The sequence below is a fragment of the Pterocles gutturalis genome, unplaced genomic scaffold (assembly GCF_000699245.1).
Source record: "Pterocles gutturalis isolate BGI_N339 unplaced genomic scaffold, ASM69924v1 scaffold30240, whole genome shotgun sequence".
In the NCBI taxonomy this organism is placed as follows: Eukaryota; Metazoa; Chordata; class Aves; order Pterocliformes; family Pteroclidae; genus Pterocles; species Pterocles gutturalis.
This window is the reverse complement of record NW_010141796.1, coordinates 2338-17780: the sequence shown is the minus strand read 5'-3', so window position 1 is coordinate 17780 and position 15443 is coordinate 2338. Positions and strand designations below refer to the sequence as shown.

The window sequence follows — 15443 nt, the reverse complement described above, 5'->3', positions numbered from 1 at the left end:
ATAAAGGAGGTGGTGGAGAAGAAGATTTCGGGGGTAGTGGGGGGCTGTAGGGGCAGGCTGTGGGGGGGAAAGGAGGGAATCCTTAGAGTAGGGAGCAGGGGAGTGACCCTGGGTTGGAGGCACTGGGAATGTGGGCTCTGATGAGTGGGCTTTGACAGTTTCCTTTCGATTTTTTTTTTTCTTTTTTAAGCTTTTGCTAATTGTTCCTGTACAAGTTTTGATAGGATCAAGTTTAATACATAAAAATGGGTCAGAGTTCTTCTAACTTTCTAAGTAGTCTTTTGCTCTCAAAACTTGTGTGGAAATTACTGCAGAAACTAATCTCTAATTAGCTGATTTACCAACATGCTTGAGCTTCTACCAAATATGTGGCCTAAGACACAGCACCTTCCTGTGCTTCCTTGTGCTTGATGAGTCAACCTTAGACAGTGGGGGTCTTTAACTTTAAAAATAATGCTTATTTAGATTTTACTTTTCTTTCTAGGAACTCTAAACACTTTGCAGCTTTAGAGGAACTTTGAGGTTTTACTAAGAAAAGCAGTTAGATTGTGTGTATTTTGGTATTTCTAAACTGACACTGGCCTACTTTCTAGAAAAAGTCCTTTAGCCGAAGTAGTTATTGCAGCACAAGTGTAAAGAACGTGTTTATCCCTAGAGAAAGCAAGCTGTGTTCTTCCAGCTTCAGACTTTTGCCAGGTGATGGTCCTGAGGGTGCCTGAATGAAGAGGTGCCATTTTTACATATGCAAGCCGTGGAAGGGACGGAATTGAGTTATTGGTCCAGGGTCTGTGTAGTTTAGTGCAGTTTTGTGAATTCAGCAGTCCTGACTGATGGAAATGAAACTTTTTTTTTCCCACATCATTCTCCATTCTTACCCTTTACCAGTAGGGTTGTATCAAGCCAGTAATACTTCACCTTGCTGGTATTTGAAAGTTGGCTTTGAAATATTGATAGGAATAGGGGTAAAAGCTACTTGTTTAATTGTGGATATGGCTTGTTGTTCTGACTTTTGAGACTAAAAGTTACAAACTGACACTTCAGGAGTCAGGTATAACTGTTAAATCTGTTAATGTTTTACAAAGAAATTGTACCTGAAACCAAAACAGTGGAAATTTTAGTTAGGAAAGGTGTTTGATGACTTTCTCTGTGTTGCTGAGAGAGAGTAAGTAAAAACTATAGCAGTGGCACACACAGAAATTAAATTTTGCTGAAGGAAAGAGTCCTTATAGTAAAGGAAGCTTGGTTCAGTTATATGCTTTACCTTCACTGACATCAATGAGCGTTATTGCCTGTGTACCGGTCTATCAAGGGATGTAGCTTGGAGTAACAGCAAGGAAAGGAGGATGTATTTCTCACAGAAATGGCCAGATTTTTTTATCAGCGTAGCAAGTACATTGCTTTCAGTGTTCATTGAGATTTCACCGCTGTTTTGCTTTTTTTCAGGACACTAGTAGGAGATATGAAAACAAAGCTGGAAGTTTCATTACTGGAATAGATGTAACCTCCAAGGTAATTTCTGTGCTATGGTTCTTCAAGATATTCTAATTATTACTGCTGGAAAGAAGGAACCATTTCGTTTATTTCTTCCCCAGTATTGCACAGAAGCTTAGCCTCATGTTTAGACAGCTGGCATTTTTCAGCAACTAGGAATTCTTCTTTTGTTGGTTGTGGCCTGCATGAGGACAGGATATCTCTTGTAAATTGTAAGAGTTATAATTTTTAAGTTACACAAATTTGCGTGCCAAAACCTGACAATTTTTCTATTGAGATTGCCTTAGTGCCACTTGATATTGCAAAACAAAGCCGTTTGTGACAAGTCAGCTGAGTTTTTTCCTCGTAGGTGAGTGATAGAAGGAAGATCAAGTGCTTGGCAGGAAAATCTAGTTTCACAGCCTTGTATCTTCCAAGGGCATCTTATTGTTTAGTTATTTGAGACATAGTTTGAAGAATGTGAACAGCTGTTGCATTTAAATAACTTAAAGTTACATAATTCTATGGAACTTCATAGATTTAATCCTGTAGCTCACCTCTCTACATTTAAAACCAGATTGTCTGTTGTTTCAGATTGTACAATGGACCACTGTATCTAGCATTTGGTAGTGGAGGAAAAAGCATAATCTTTTGTTGTGTTCTTTAACGATACAGCTTTGAAAAGCTTTAAGAAATGCAGCCAAAGGTGTTTTGGCAATCTTTAAAAACTAGTGTAAAGCCCGTGTTTCTTTGCATATTGTTTGTGGCAGTTTTTGCTTAATCAGAGTTTGACTTCCAAATTTGACTTTGGTCAGTAAGGTCCAAAAATCTGTAATGCTTCCTAATAAATTCTGTAGAATACAGAGGTTGGTCAGTTTCAAAAATTGCACAAGATCCACATAAGCTGTTGCTCGTGAGCTACTTAAAAGCAGCTTGAATTGCCAGTCTAAATAAGATCTCTGTAGTCAGCACTCCAGCTAGTGTTGTTAAATTCACGCTCAGAAAGACAAGTTTACATTGTTGTATATATTTAAAAGTAAAGATCTCTGAAATCTTAAAAGACACATGTTCCATGTGGTGGAAATGCTTGTTTTAAGAGAACTTTTTTTGAGCACTTTGTGCGTTTGCTAGGAAGGAAAAGATAATGTTACTATTCCATCATGGAGTCTGAGCATTGTCCGAGAGAGCTTGTTTTCCCTGCATCTTGATTCCCATTGTGTTGCTGGACCTACATTAGAATTATTATGTGTCACAGAAATGTTTTAGTGAATTATTTCTACATTCTGAAACTCACAGGTCTCTTCAGATTTAATAGAATTTTCTATATAGATTGTTGCTGCCTGGTAAAATTTATTTAAATATCTTCAGTGCAACTTGTTGGGAATGCTGCTGCGATTCCTGTTTTGTTTGCATTGTTTTGCATTTTGCAGGAAGCAATTGAGAAAAAGGAACAAAGAGCAAAACGCTTTCATTTTCGAGCTGAGGTGAATCTCGCCCAAAGGAATGTGGCACTGGATCGGGACATGATGAAGAAAGGTATGAGTTTATCCAACAGTCAAGAAGAAAAGATCCCTTTGTTTACTTCCTCACAGTTCCTTTACTTAATTTATCCTATAATACTTCCTGCATCCCCAGAGGTCTTCCCAGGTCATTGCCAAAAGAAATCACTTTTGGTTTTTTTCACCTTTTTGTTTTAATTTAATTACTTTTTGTACTACTTGACAGTTATCATTTCGCTCCTTGTTTTACCAACCCTGTGAAGAAGGAAACATTTTTTTTGTGTACCTTATTTACTGTTTGGCAACAGCACCTAGTGCTGTGGGTCCGAGATTCATTTTCTTGATGAGTGCTGCTTTAAGAATCTTTAAATTCTTGGGAAAGACCAGACCTTGAGCACTGTTTGTGTACGAGTGGAGGGCTCTGTCTCCCAAGCACAGGGAGATCCGATTCTGTGCTGTACGCAGAATGAAGCTGGGTTGATTTAGTGTGTGCTCTTAGATGGCAAGCTGGGCATGTTGGAGTATAAGCAGATCAGCTGGTGGTGTTTGCACAACAGCTTGGCGCTTTTGGCATCCAGTTAGTTCTCAAGGCTTTTTTTCTGCCTGGCAGCTTGGACTTGCTAAGCCGTGGCCTGTAACAGCTCTCCATCAGATGTTACAGTGGAAGTGCTTTGTACACATCCTGGTCGCAGGCCTCATTAGCATTCTGTCTCTCCAGTACTTAATGGTAGTACTTCGGCATTTAAAAAAATGTTTTCAAGGTGGTTTGATCACTATACAGTACCTGCATCTACTAATACTTATTAAACTTTAACGTTGTGGAATAATAATTTAAGTTCAGGTGGTTTGGAATGGTGTACATCATACTTTGCTTTAATTATCTTCCCTTTAGCTTATTTAAAATGTTTGCTTTATAAACCCATATGTTATTAATATGAAAGCTTGCTTTATAGAAATAAGTATTTGTATTTCCTCCTCTTTTTAGCAATTCCCAAAGTGAGACTGGACACAATTTACATTTGTGGGGTGGATGAGATGAGTACACAGGACATCTTTGCCTATTTCAAAGAGTATCCTCCTGCTCATATTGAGTGGTTGGATGATACATCATGTAAGTAAACAAAGTGTTTTGTCTGTAATTCCTGCTCTTTTTTTAATATCAGTCGTAGCTGTACTTCACATGTCTTAGTGGCTTTCAAAGTCACTGATCTTTGTCTGTCTCAGTTTCCCTGTCATTTGCCTTAGTCAAAAGAGATTTAGAAGGAAAGAGTAGCATATGGTGAAAATCACACGCACTGTCTGGGTGAGTATTTGTTATTGGAAAGAGATATCATAGAATAACTTGGAGGTCTCTGAGTGATTAAAAAAGAAAAAAAAGGTCTGAAATTTTGTGCTGCTTACATCTTGACATAAATAGTATACCTGCTATTTGTGAGTGTCACAAATCTTCTGAAAGAAGGCTATTGAGCTGCGTGCAGTTAGGTTGGTGTGGTTTTGTGCTGCGAAGGAGCAGACTTGTTGCCATATTTGTTTAGTGTGTTCACAAGGAGAAATTAGTGGGTGGAAGGAGGTAGCAGCTGAATGTGATTTACATAGATTGGAAGAGGAATGCATATTGCAAGGGCTGTTCCAGGGAGTAAGCATGCAGTGAGATTGCCAGAAAGATACAAGGTTATTGACAGTCACACTTTCTCAGTGATACTAAAAACTGTACAAGAGCTGGTTGCTGCAGTTGGGTGCTGGATGGTGGAACTGGAAGGCTCTGAGATTGCCATGTGGCTGGAAAGCCCGTCATGGAAATAATATAAAAAGAAGTAGGAGCCAGTGCAGGTTTTCCATTTGGATTGGGATTGGTGGAAACTGGTTTATTGACAAGTATGGCTGAGACCTGAGAATTGGTAGCATGGCTCCCTGGAATGACCCTGAAGGAGTTCAGTTCCAGTGCAAGAGAACAGATAAGGTGTACTACAGAATACTCGTAACCTTGAAGTCACTGTGCGATGGCTCGATACACTGCTACAAGCGGACAGAAGATCAGAAACGCAATGAGCCCTGCAGGGCAATTGCAGTAAGGAGCTGCTAGATGAACCTGTGGTGATGCGTAAGCTGGCAAGTGCACAGCTTAACTCTGTATCTGAGGCTGCATTTCTAAGATTGGCTGATTACCTTTTTTCTGTCCAATTATCCTTTTTCTTAAATGTACCATGAGTACATTTAGCATGGAACCAGAGTGAACTTTTAGTGCAAAAATTCAGGCTTCAGAGTCATAACAATACTTTACCCAGTTATAGTTAAAACATATTTTTCAGTCATTAATTTTCATGCTGTATCTGAGTTAGCATGACAACTAACCTTGTGGAAATACCAAGAAAAAGCATTGTCTTTTCAGGGTACATTTGTGTCACAGCATGGCAAAAATTCTGATGTTCTCAACTGAATTACATCTCAAGGTGTCTTAGCACAAAAGTGAATTTAGACAGTGTTCTGTGTTCAAACTGATGAACATAGAATGATAAAGGCTTTGAAAATTTGGAGATGTGAAGAGCAGGCAGGCATACATAAATGAAAAGTTATTAGCCAGTCATGGAAATTAATATCTGAGTGTTCTTCACCTTGTAAATATTGTCTGCTCAAGTAATTTGAGAGAATCTTTTGGGATACTGTATATTTTTCTCGATATCTGAATACACTCTGCTTAACGGCAGAGCAGTAAATGACATTTGTAGCTGTATTTGCACTGAATGCATCCGTGCAGAAAGCTTTTGTTCAAAGCCTCTTTCTAAGCAGTTTTTGCTCTCTCAATTTCGACATCCGTGAAATGCTTTTAATTGGCCTGATAAGTTATATTTTAGTACCGCCTACTGACACTGAAGGCATGTATGAGGCATGCACTGAATTATATTGTTAACCTATATAGTGTACACTATAATCTATGCAAAGTGCTTGAGCAGTCTCTCCTACTTTCCCCTCTTTTCCTGCTTTTTGGAAAACATTAACAGAATTCTGCAGTAAGGTCCAAAGTTCTGTTAAATTGCCAAAGGGAAAAAAAATCAAGGCTTCTTTTCTCCCTGCCCCCCTTAATGGCATTTGTGTGCTAATGCATTCGTCAAATACACTGACCCTGATAAAATATCCTAATTTGCTGTGCTCAAGAAGCAGTCTCGAATATCTATGGTTGTGCATTTTAATTATTTTGGTTCTTGCATGTGTTTTTTGTCATGTGATGAAAGCTGTGTGTCCTCCAGCTTATCAAGAATATGACTTTCCCTGCAGGAGGAATATCTGATTGCTTTTTTATCGTGTCACTATATAAGAGCGTTTCTGAACTTTTGTCAGTAATTTCCTTCCAGTACAGCAGTGTATGTGACTGTTTGATTATACAAACTGCATCTTGTTTTTGTATGTGTTTATATATGTCATAGGTAATGTGGTCTGGCTTGATGAAGTAACAGCAACACGGGCTCTAATAAATATGAGTTCCTTGCCTGATCAGGAGAAAACAAAAAGCAGAGAAAACAATGAAGAGAAGACAGCTGAAAAACCCAAGAAAGGTAGATTGAGATATGCATATATAGACATCATCTAGTTAAATCAATGAAACTTTAAACTTGTGCTTGGGTACTGCATAATCTAAATTACTGAAGGAGCTTCTATCGTATAGTTTCAGGTAAATGTATTCTGCCACTTTAAAAAAGGCTTTCATCTTGGAAACCTTTTGAAGAAGCTGCTTCTTAAAAGGTGGGTTGGAGCTAGACCAAAAGCAGTAATTCAGCTGATTCTGAAATGTTAGATGCAGGGTCATATTCAGATACGATACCCATAGCGGCACATGTTGCACAGAAATAAGTCTGTGTGATGTGCATACAAAGGCAGTAAAAGGATGGATTCTAAGTGTGGAAAAAGCAGGCGTAAGAAAATGTCCTATTTTTGAAACACCACAGTTAATTCCTTTCTTGATACACCACCATCCTTTTATCGATGGAATGTCACATAAATGTGAACACCTCACCACTGTATATCATCTATACATTTCTCCATCATACTTTCAAGAAAGAAGCACACAGAAAGGTCGGTTATAAAAGACCAAAGCAGCAAAAGCACATCTCAGTGTTTTGATAAATCTGGTACTTGAATGCCTAATTTTATATTTATTCTATTTTAATGAGTGTAAATGAAAAATCAGGCTCTTGCAACCTTAGGGCTGTTTTGCTGTTAGGCTAGGGTGATAAATTGCTGTGGTTCAAAGTGTAGTACCACACGGTACGAAGCAAGGAGAGGTATTGTATTGATTAACTCTGCCATAGCTGTTGCTTAAACACGCTGTATGAACAAAACACAAATGGCCAATGTCTCTGAGATGTTTGCAGTGCTACCAAAAGCCTTTCTAGAAGGTTTGGAGTTTAAGGCTTTGTTAAACTTGCGGATCCTTCCAACTCATTCCCTTTTCTTCTTGTTGCTTTTCTTCACAATGCAGTGGCTCCTCAACCATCTGTGTGACTTTAATTTTGGGGCAAATGTTGATAATGCTTTAAGTCAAACTTGTTATGAAGTTTATGGAGATCAGCTACTGTCTTGTTTAAATGGAGCAAAAATATATGTATTTATCTTGTTGGCTACGAATTACATATTACATCATCATTACACCCATCATCTAAATTATTCCTCTTCTTCTGGAAAAGTGGGATATTAGATAAAGTACAAACTGTTCAGTTACAGCTTAAGGTGTGAGATGCATACAGATACACGGGAGTAATCTGGCTTAGCTGCATTCCTTCCTTAGACAGGAATTTGAGGGCTATTTTGACATTTAGGGAAGCAAGAGACTAGTCTTTACTCTGAGAAGCTTATCATTTGGGGGAAAAAAGAATGTGTTTGAACGCTGTCCCTGATGGAACCTTGTTATTCAGGTTTTAATTTGGCTAATTTGTTTAGCTAAATTCTCCCTTTGGTTTCAGTTTGGTTAATTGTTCTTTACTCTTTTCTTTGAACTTGGGTGCATTGTCAGGATCTTTTCAACAGCTGCTGCTCTGTGTTTTAAGTTTTCAAATCTATTGGTGGATGAGATTAATTAAGATCAGGAACTCTGAAATATAAAAGTTGTTTTTCTTATATCTATAAAGTATTTTGAGATCTTTGAAAATGATATTGGTATATGCTGATAGTTGTTTGTGTTTGCTACTTTTTTTTTTTTTTGAGGACTGTTTGAAAAAAAAAAAAAAAGAATTCCAGTATTGATTTTATTACTCTGAGCTAAAAAGAACCCTGAAAAATCTGTGCAAGCATCTTACAACTATAGTAGTTCTGGAAGCATGCACTCTTCTCTTAGTTATTACACTTCAAAATTAAGTCACTATGTTTTGGGTTTGTTTTGGGTTTTTTTTTTTTTTTTTTCCTTCTACTCTCTCTCAGAAACTTCTAAGCTTTGGAATAATAGCCTGGTTTACATTGTTAGTATTGGATGCTTGTAGGTACTTGCAGCATTTTGAAGGGAGGCTGAAGGAAATAGGCTTTTATGTGCCTTCTACAGTCTTGGCCTTGCTGATCTCTGTCGTACTGAAATGCAGTGCAATTTCATTTGCTTTCAAAGAGTGAAATTAATAATACATGTGTGCTGCCGCAGGCAGCTATCTACACAGGGGCTGTCTAGTTAATGTTATTCTGTGCTTCAAATTTCTAGACATTTACTGTTTTGATTATTCTCTAGGCTGCACAGAAGGAAAGATAACACCTTCAGTTTGATTTCAGAGAATGTAGGTAATAATAATCAAATGTGACTGGAACACTGAAATGGAGATTTTTTTTTTCTGCAATTATTTTCCACCTTAGAGAAACAGGAGGAAAGTTCTGATGATGAGACAGAAGAAGGCGAGGTTGAGGATGACAATCCGAGCGATGCTGAGGTCAGTACAGAAGGAAAGTGAAAACACTACTATGAAAGTTTTGCTCTGACTGGTTTAAAGTCTTCATAACTTTATAGGTTTTTTTTATATGTATATATATATATAAACCATATATATTTGCAATTCACAATGTAAATTAGATGGGGAAATTACAGTAAGCGCAGGTATGCTGTTGGTGAGAATAACTCTGTAAGAGTGTTTTGTGACAGTAGATTTTGAAGAGCAGGAGGGCATCCAGCATATAAGAGCCAGACTGGCTGGTCTGTCCTGCTGGGAGGGGGGCATGGAAGAACAGTGGTGGAAGGCAACGGCCTTTCAGCAGTGAAGGCAGTGCTGAAAGAGACAGATAGGATTTAGGATGTCCAGAGCTATGTGTGGGCATCAGCAGAGGCATTGATGTTTTGTAAGTAATTTAATCTTCACTGCCTGAATGTACAATAGGTGAGATTACTATTTGCTTTAGGAATGGTTCAGTGAACATGCATACATCATGGAAGTCTGAATTTTAGTTTGTATGAAGCGGATATAAATGAAAAAAAAGGCCTTTTAGTTAGTCATTGTGTGAGGGCATGAGAATTTGTTAGTAAAACCATTTAGCTATGAAACAAGCAAAAAATCAAACAGGTTTTTTTCCATGTCCGAGTTGTCTATTTATTTTCTGCATTTCAGTCAGTAGTATAGTTTCATTTGAAAATTACTGGATTTAATAATCTGAGATAATGTTATGAAGGAAGAGAAGGAAATATTTTAAATCCTTAGGGCAAATTACTTCCAAAATTCACATTAGTTTGTCGAGAAGAAAAGCAGAGTTCATTTGAACATAATTTGAAAAGTAACTTTCTTAATAATCAGTTGATTGCTTCTCTGTAAGCAATCCATTTTCATTCAATGGTAATTTTATTTTTGAGTCCAAAATACCTTTTTTGCCCCCCAAAGTTGGATGCCCTCTCCCAGGTAGAAGAGGATTCTCTCCTGCGTAATGATCTTCGCCCTGCCAATAAACTGGCTAAAGGAAACAAGCTATTCATGAGATTTGCTACTAAAGGTAAATGAACAGCTTAACAAGCATAATGGATGAATTGCTTGTTGTAGTTTTATTTGTTGACTGATGACTTGAAGTACCTAATTTGTGAAATTGTTAGGGTTTTTTGATAATCATTAGGTATTAGGATTTTGCAATAAATACACTTTTAATGTATGAATTAAATCCAGTTCAAGTTGTATGAAAATTATTGTACATAAAAATTTTATCTTGGGCTCAGGGCATTCTTCCCAATACCATGGAATAGGTTTTATGATGCCCTTCTCCACAGAGATAAATTTAATGTTTTATAAATACGAAAATCATTTGAGATGCTGATGAAGTATTAGTGGAAATCATTGCTAAATACAGTTGAGATATGAGTAAAATGAAAACCCATATAATTTCTGGGCCATGTGGGAATTGACACATCCATAAAGAAAAGAAAGGTCACGAAGTATGGCCTCCAGCAGTTACAGTGGGATGTAATGCTCTGTTAAGCTGATATGTAGAAACTCAGTCTCTCTAGAATTAAGTTTCTAGACACAAATAAAACTGTGGTGGTAGGAGAAATTTCAGAGGTGTCAGCAAAATTGTATCCTTCGTGAAGGAGATTGAAGTAACACTGATCTGTAAGACATATTCAGTCTTACTTTCAGTCTCCGTGTCTTTGACTAGATGGTTATTTATTTTTATACTAGAGTTGTAAGATCTATTTTAAGAGGGAAATATTCCTTTAATATATGTTTTTTTCAGATGACAAAAAAGAGCTGGGAGCTGCAAGGCGAAGCCAGTATTACATGAAATATGGCAATCCGAATTATGGAGGCATGAAGGGGATTCTTAGCAATTCTTGGTGAGTATTGGATGGAGGAACTGGAACATTGCAGGTAGCTGGACAAGGTAGTCTAAAATTATTTTAATTTGTGGGGTTTTTTTATTCAGTTTGTGTAGATGCTTCTTATGTGTAAATAATGTTTTTGCAATGTGACTGCGAATTTGGAAGGGGAGTATTTTGTCAAGAAAATAAAGAATGTTTCTAATCAGAACATTCAGAACAGATCTTTGATGTAAATGTACGTCTGCTGTTAAAGTGAGTGGTAATTCCATATGCTTCGTCTGGGACTGAATATGGCTCATTCATTATGCTTTTTCTGTGACAGGAACGTAATTTTTTTTATGGTATTTCAGGAAACGAAGATACCATTCACGTCGAATTCACCGGGATGTGATAAAGAAAAGGACACTTATTGGGGATGATGTTGGCTTGACTCCTCCTTATAAACATCGTCATTCAGGTAACTGATGACGGTGTGTCAGCCCTGTAAGAACACAACTGGGGAATGGAGGGCTGGAAAGGACCTTAAAAAATGCCTCCTGTAATCCTCTGCAGTGCATGAAAGTGAAGTGTACTTTTAAAAAATTTAGATATAACTGAATCACAGTTTAAGAGTTTGTAGTAGAACATTAATTACAGTCTTTTTTTTTTGCCTTAGTTTTAAATTACTTTATATGAATGATAAAATCCAGTTTAGCAGAATCAGTTTGTCTTGCTACAGGCTTAGTAAATGTTCCTGAAGAGCCTATAGAGGAGGAGGAAGAGGAGGAAGAAGATCAGGATATGGATGAAGATGACAGAGTTGTGGTAGAGTACCGTGATGAACTGCAAGCTTTCAAACAGGCCCGAGACCGCAGTGCAGCAAGACGGTCGAGTGCTAGTGCATCTGATTCTGATGAAATGGACTATGATCTGGAACTGAAAATGATATCAACACCCTCTCCCAAAAAGAGCATGAAAATGACAATGTATGCAGATGAGGTGGAATCACAACTGAAAAACATTAGGTAAAAGTTTCTTAGTCTTTAATAAAAAGTATCAGTGCAAAGGCATTCTAAATTTTAATTAGCAACAGAGCTGTCAAAGCTTAGAGACAAACTGTTGAAGCTACTTTTTCAATGCCTAACGTAATCTTGTAGTAGATATTTTAAAAAGAAATACAAAATACAGAAAACACTGATACAGCCTTTTAATTACGATTGACATTTTAAAAATATAGCTTCCTTTGCAGATTTCTGTAACCCTGCTTATTGATAATAATGAAACTCAAAGTGGAATCAACAGAAATATACACAAGCAAGCACAATTAACCTCCCGCATTTCATAGCTAGGCCAGGGAGAAATAACTTCTTTTATTTTTTCTCAGAAAGAAGAATAATCCTTAAAAGTGTTGATTACAAAAAGGAATTTACATTCATTATGGGCATATTAACCAAAATCACATATGTTGTAGGTTATTAAAATAACTTGAACATGCGTCCCTTCAGTAATATGATTATACTTCATTATAATGTCAAGTCTTTTAACAGTTTTGAGGTTGCTTATCTGCTTTGAATTTTGACCCAGACACACAGCCTTAAGGAGACAAACTCGATGCCTGCCTTGAAATGGATACTGAAGTAGTCACTTGATTGTTGCTAAACTCAGGATTCTGACTGGAACACCAGCTCTTCTAAGTAATGTTTTTACCTCTGTTTCTCAGGAGATAAATTCCAATGCTATGGTTTTCTCTGATGTCATTTTACGTACAAGAAGACTTAAGAACTATACAAGATTTCATTTCATTTAAGGGACGTTAAATCTATTTTTTTTTTTTTCAGGAATTCCATGCGAGCAGATAGCATAACAACCAGTAGCATCAAAAATCGTATTGGAAGTAAAGGATCATCAGAGAAAGTTGCAGATGTAAGACTACTGTTAGAAGAAAAACGTCAGAATAATACTGGGCCACGTCAGCCAAACAGCACTGTAAAATCAGGTAATTTTAAACTCTTCTTTTGTGCAGAATTGTGACTGGCTACTTACATGAATGAACATGTATTTTGTGAATATGGACCCATTTTTTTCAATTGGCAGGGTTTATTTTTGGGCCTAATGGACTGTCGCTTTTTTGTCTCGGGTGTGTGTAATTTCAGCTACTTCTGACATACTAACTATCCAGAGGATTATCTTGACTGATAAGTGAAAGATTCTCTTTTGTATCAACGTTATGTAGAAGTTATGTTAGTATATTTTACCCCTCCTGTCCATTTTGAATTTCTGACAAGTTGTCACATAAATCCTGTGACTTCCTTCACTTTATGTTTTTGTTTGAACCTTCTTTAAGAACAGGGATATCTGCCTAAACCAGACAAAACTTCAGAATGGAACACTCACATTATGGGTTAAGTATCGATATATTTAGGATTCTTATATTCTGGTTTTCATTTTATTCTGCCAAATATCAAGCAGTATTAGAATTCTAAAGCAAGGTATCTATTATCTGAAAAGGACCATTTAAGACACACCAATTTTTCTATAATTGTACGTCACGCTGGATATGTACACGCTATGCTGCCAAAACAGGAATGCAGCAAGCCATGAAATAATTTACTTTTTTGATCTTCTGGACAGAGCACAACCTGAAAACATTCAATGTCAAATTCATTGCCAAAAAAAAAGAAAAATGAAATCTGGATAAATTGTATTGCAGACATTGCCAGGACTGAAATCTGAGTATGAAAGACTTAAATGAAAAGACTCCAGAAAATATAAAAACAGAGAATCTGTTTAGTTTCAAGTTGTAAAAATTGTGAATGAACATAAAATTATCTGTCAGAACTAGAGTAAATGCAACATGATTTTTGTCATTCTAATCACTGAAAATATCCCTAGATGTGCGGCAAAGGCTGGGAAAAAGACCACACTCTCCAGAAATTAAACCTCCAAGTAGTACCTCTGCTCCTCGTCGAGAACCAATATCAGATGTACACAGCCGGTTAGGAATCCCCAAACAAGATGTCAAAGGACTCTACTCTGATACCAGAGAGAAGAAATCAGGTTAGTTTTATGCAGAAAATGCAATACCGCAATTCTTGTGATTTTTACAGTATAAATTTCATCAGAAAATCATGAAGGATGTTCAGCTGAGTGAAATTAAAGACGAATTAGTAGTAAGTATGAGTAGGTAGGTTGAGATGAGTATTTTTACGAGCAATATTCTATATAGGTGTGCATAAAAGTAGAGGACTGTTTTAAAACTGTGGTCAAAACAGGGCACTAAAACAATGAGTGCAGTGGCACTTCAGACCTGTACGTAGCATTCTGTGCAAATGGGGAGCAGTGAACAAGACTGCACTGAGCTTCCCATGTTTCCATTTCAACTTCTGCTTCAAAAATAGTAAGTTCCCTGACAAATGTTAAGGTGGGAGGAGCAGAAGTTTAAAGAGATGCAGTGAATTTAAGACTAGGTTCCTCAGACTCCCTCCAGAATTCCTCTTAGTCCTGTCTTTTTTATTTTTAAAAAGATGTTTGTTTTTCTACTGATTAGGTAACTTATGGACCCGATTAGGGTCTGCTCCGAAGACGCAAGAAAAGACTTCAGATAAACCTGAAAACTCTGTGGCATCTCCAGAGGAAGATGATTCAGAGCTGCAGCGGGTTTGGGGTGCTCTCATTAAGGAAAAAGAACAGTCTCGGCAAAAAAAGAGTCGATTGGATAATTTACCGTCTCTACAAATTGAAATCAGCCGAGAAAGCAGTTCGGGGTCAGACACTGAATCGTGATTGTTTTTACATTCTGATCCTCAAGATTGTGACTCTGCAGTGTGGCAAGATTTCGTTTGCCCTAAAGCTGGACACTGGCAAAGACTCTGCAGTGAAGGTTCCAGAAGTGTCTCTGTTCCTTTTATACAAAAATAGAGATACGCATACCACTTGAAACCTAAAGCAATCATGTTTGTCTGGAGTCTGTGGTTGGCCCTGTGTTATGTGGGGCATTGTCATCTATGTTTATTACAGCAAACCTATAGTTAAGTCTAGCAAAACACTCTTCCCCAAATGTTGAACTTAAGAGGCAGAAATGCTCTGTATTTTTAAGACAACCTTTTTGTTCTTAATATTTTTAACATGGAGCCTTTTAACAAAGTATTTTACACAATTCATCCAAAGAACAGGGCATTTCTTAGTCAACATCATTGCCTTGCCCTTCTGGCTCTTACCAGCACCTTTCCTTTCCTTTTGAAGTAATAACAATAATGCTTCCTGGGTACACAGCCAGGAAGGATAAAGCATAAAGGGGCTATCATGTTCCCTTCCTCCAAAATACTGAATGTAAATCTAAGTTACATGGTTAGTACAGTGAAATTTCACATAGTATCCAAGTAGCATCGCTGCGCTCAAGGAATTCTGCTCATTTATTTTGGTGATAGTATGTTCTGCTGTAGTAGGGATTGAGATGTTCAAGACTGCAAAGTTGGATGTTTGAGGACTGTGCAAATTCCCAAGGGTTTAAGGTTGGGTTTTCTTTTGTTACATGATGAGAAATTATATTTCTTTTATTTCATCTGTATTATGTTTTGAAGAAATCTAACGGTTTAAAACCATACATTTTTATATTTGTCAGAATTTTCCTGTTGGCCACGGTGAAAGCTATAGTGGTGTTTTCCTATGTGCTGTTTAACTATATATATATATAACTGAAAGAGAAAAGGAAAACTATAGGATCACTGTCTTGT

At 37.1% G+C, this 15443-nt stretch overlaps 1 protein-coding gene across 1 annotated transcript; it reads left to right on the top strand.

Annotated features, from left to right (window-relative positions):
• Nucleotides 1-1443: 1443 nt before the first annotated feature.
• On the top strand, nucleotides 1444-14903 carry LOC104458411 (chromosome unknown open reading frame, human C17orf85; the record flags this gene model as incomplete). Its single annotated transcript, XM_010084156.1, has 12 exons — nucleotides 1444-1509; nucleotides 2901-3006; nucleotides 3955-4080; nucleotides 6392-6520; nucleotides 8796-8869; nucleotides 9806-9914; nucleotides 10647-10746; nucleotides 11082-11188; nucleotides 11450-11735; nucleotides 12549-12706; nucleotides 13603-13767; nucleotides 14258-14903. Coding segments are annotated over 12 exons (1662 nt in total), but the record flags the coding sequence as incomplete, so codon positions are not given.
• Nucleotides 14904-15443: the final 540 nt, after the last annotated feature.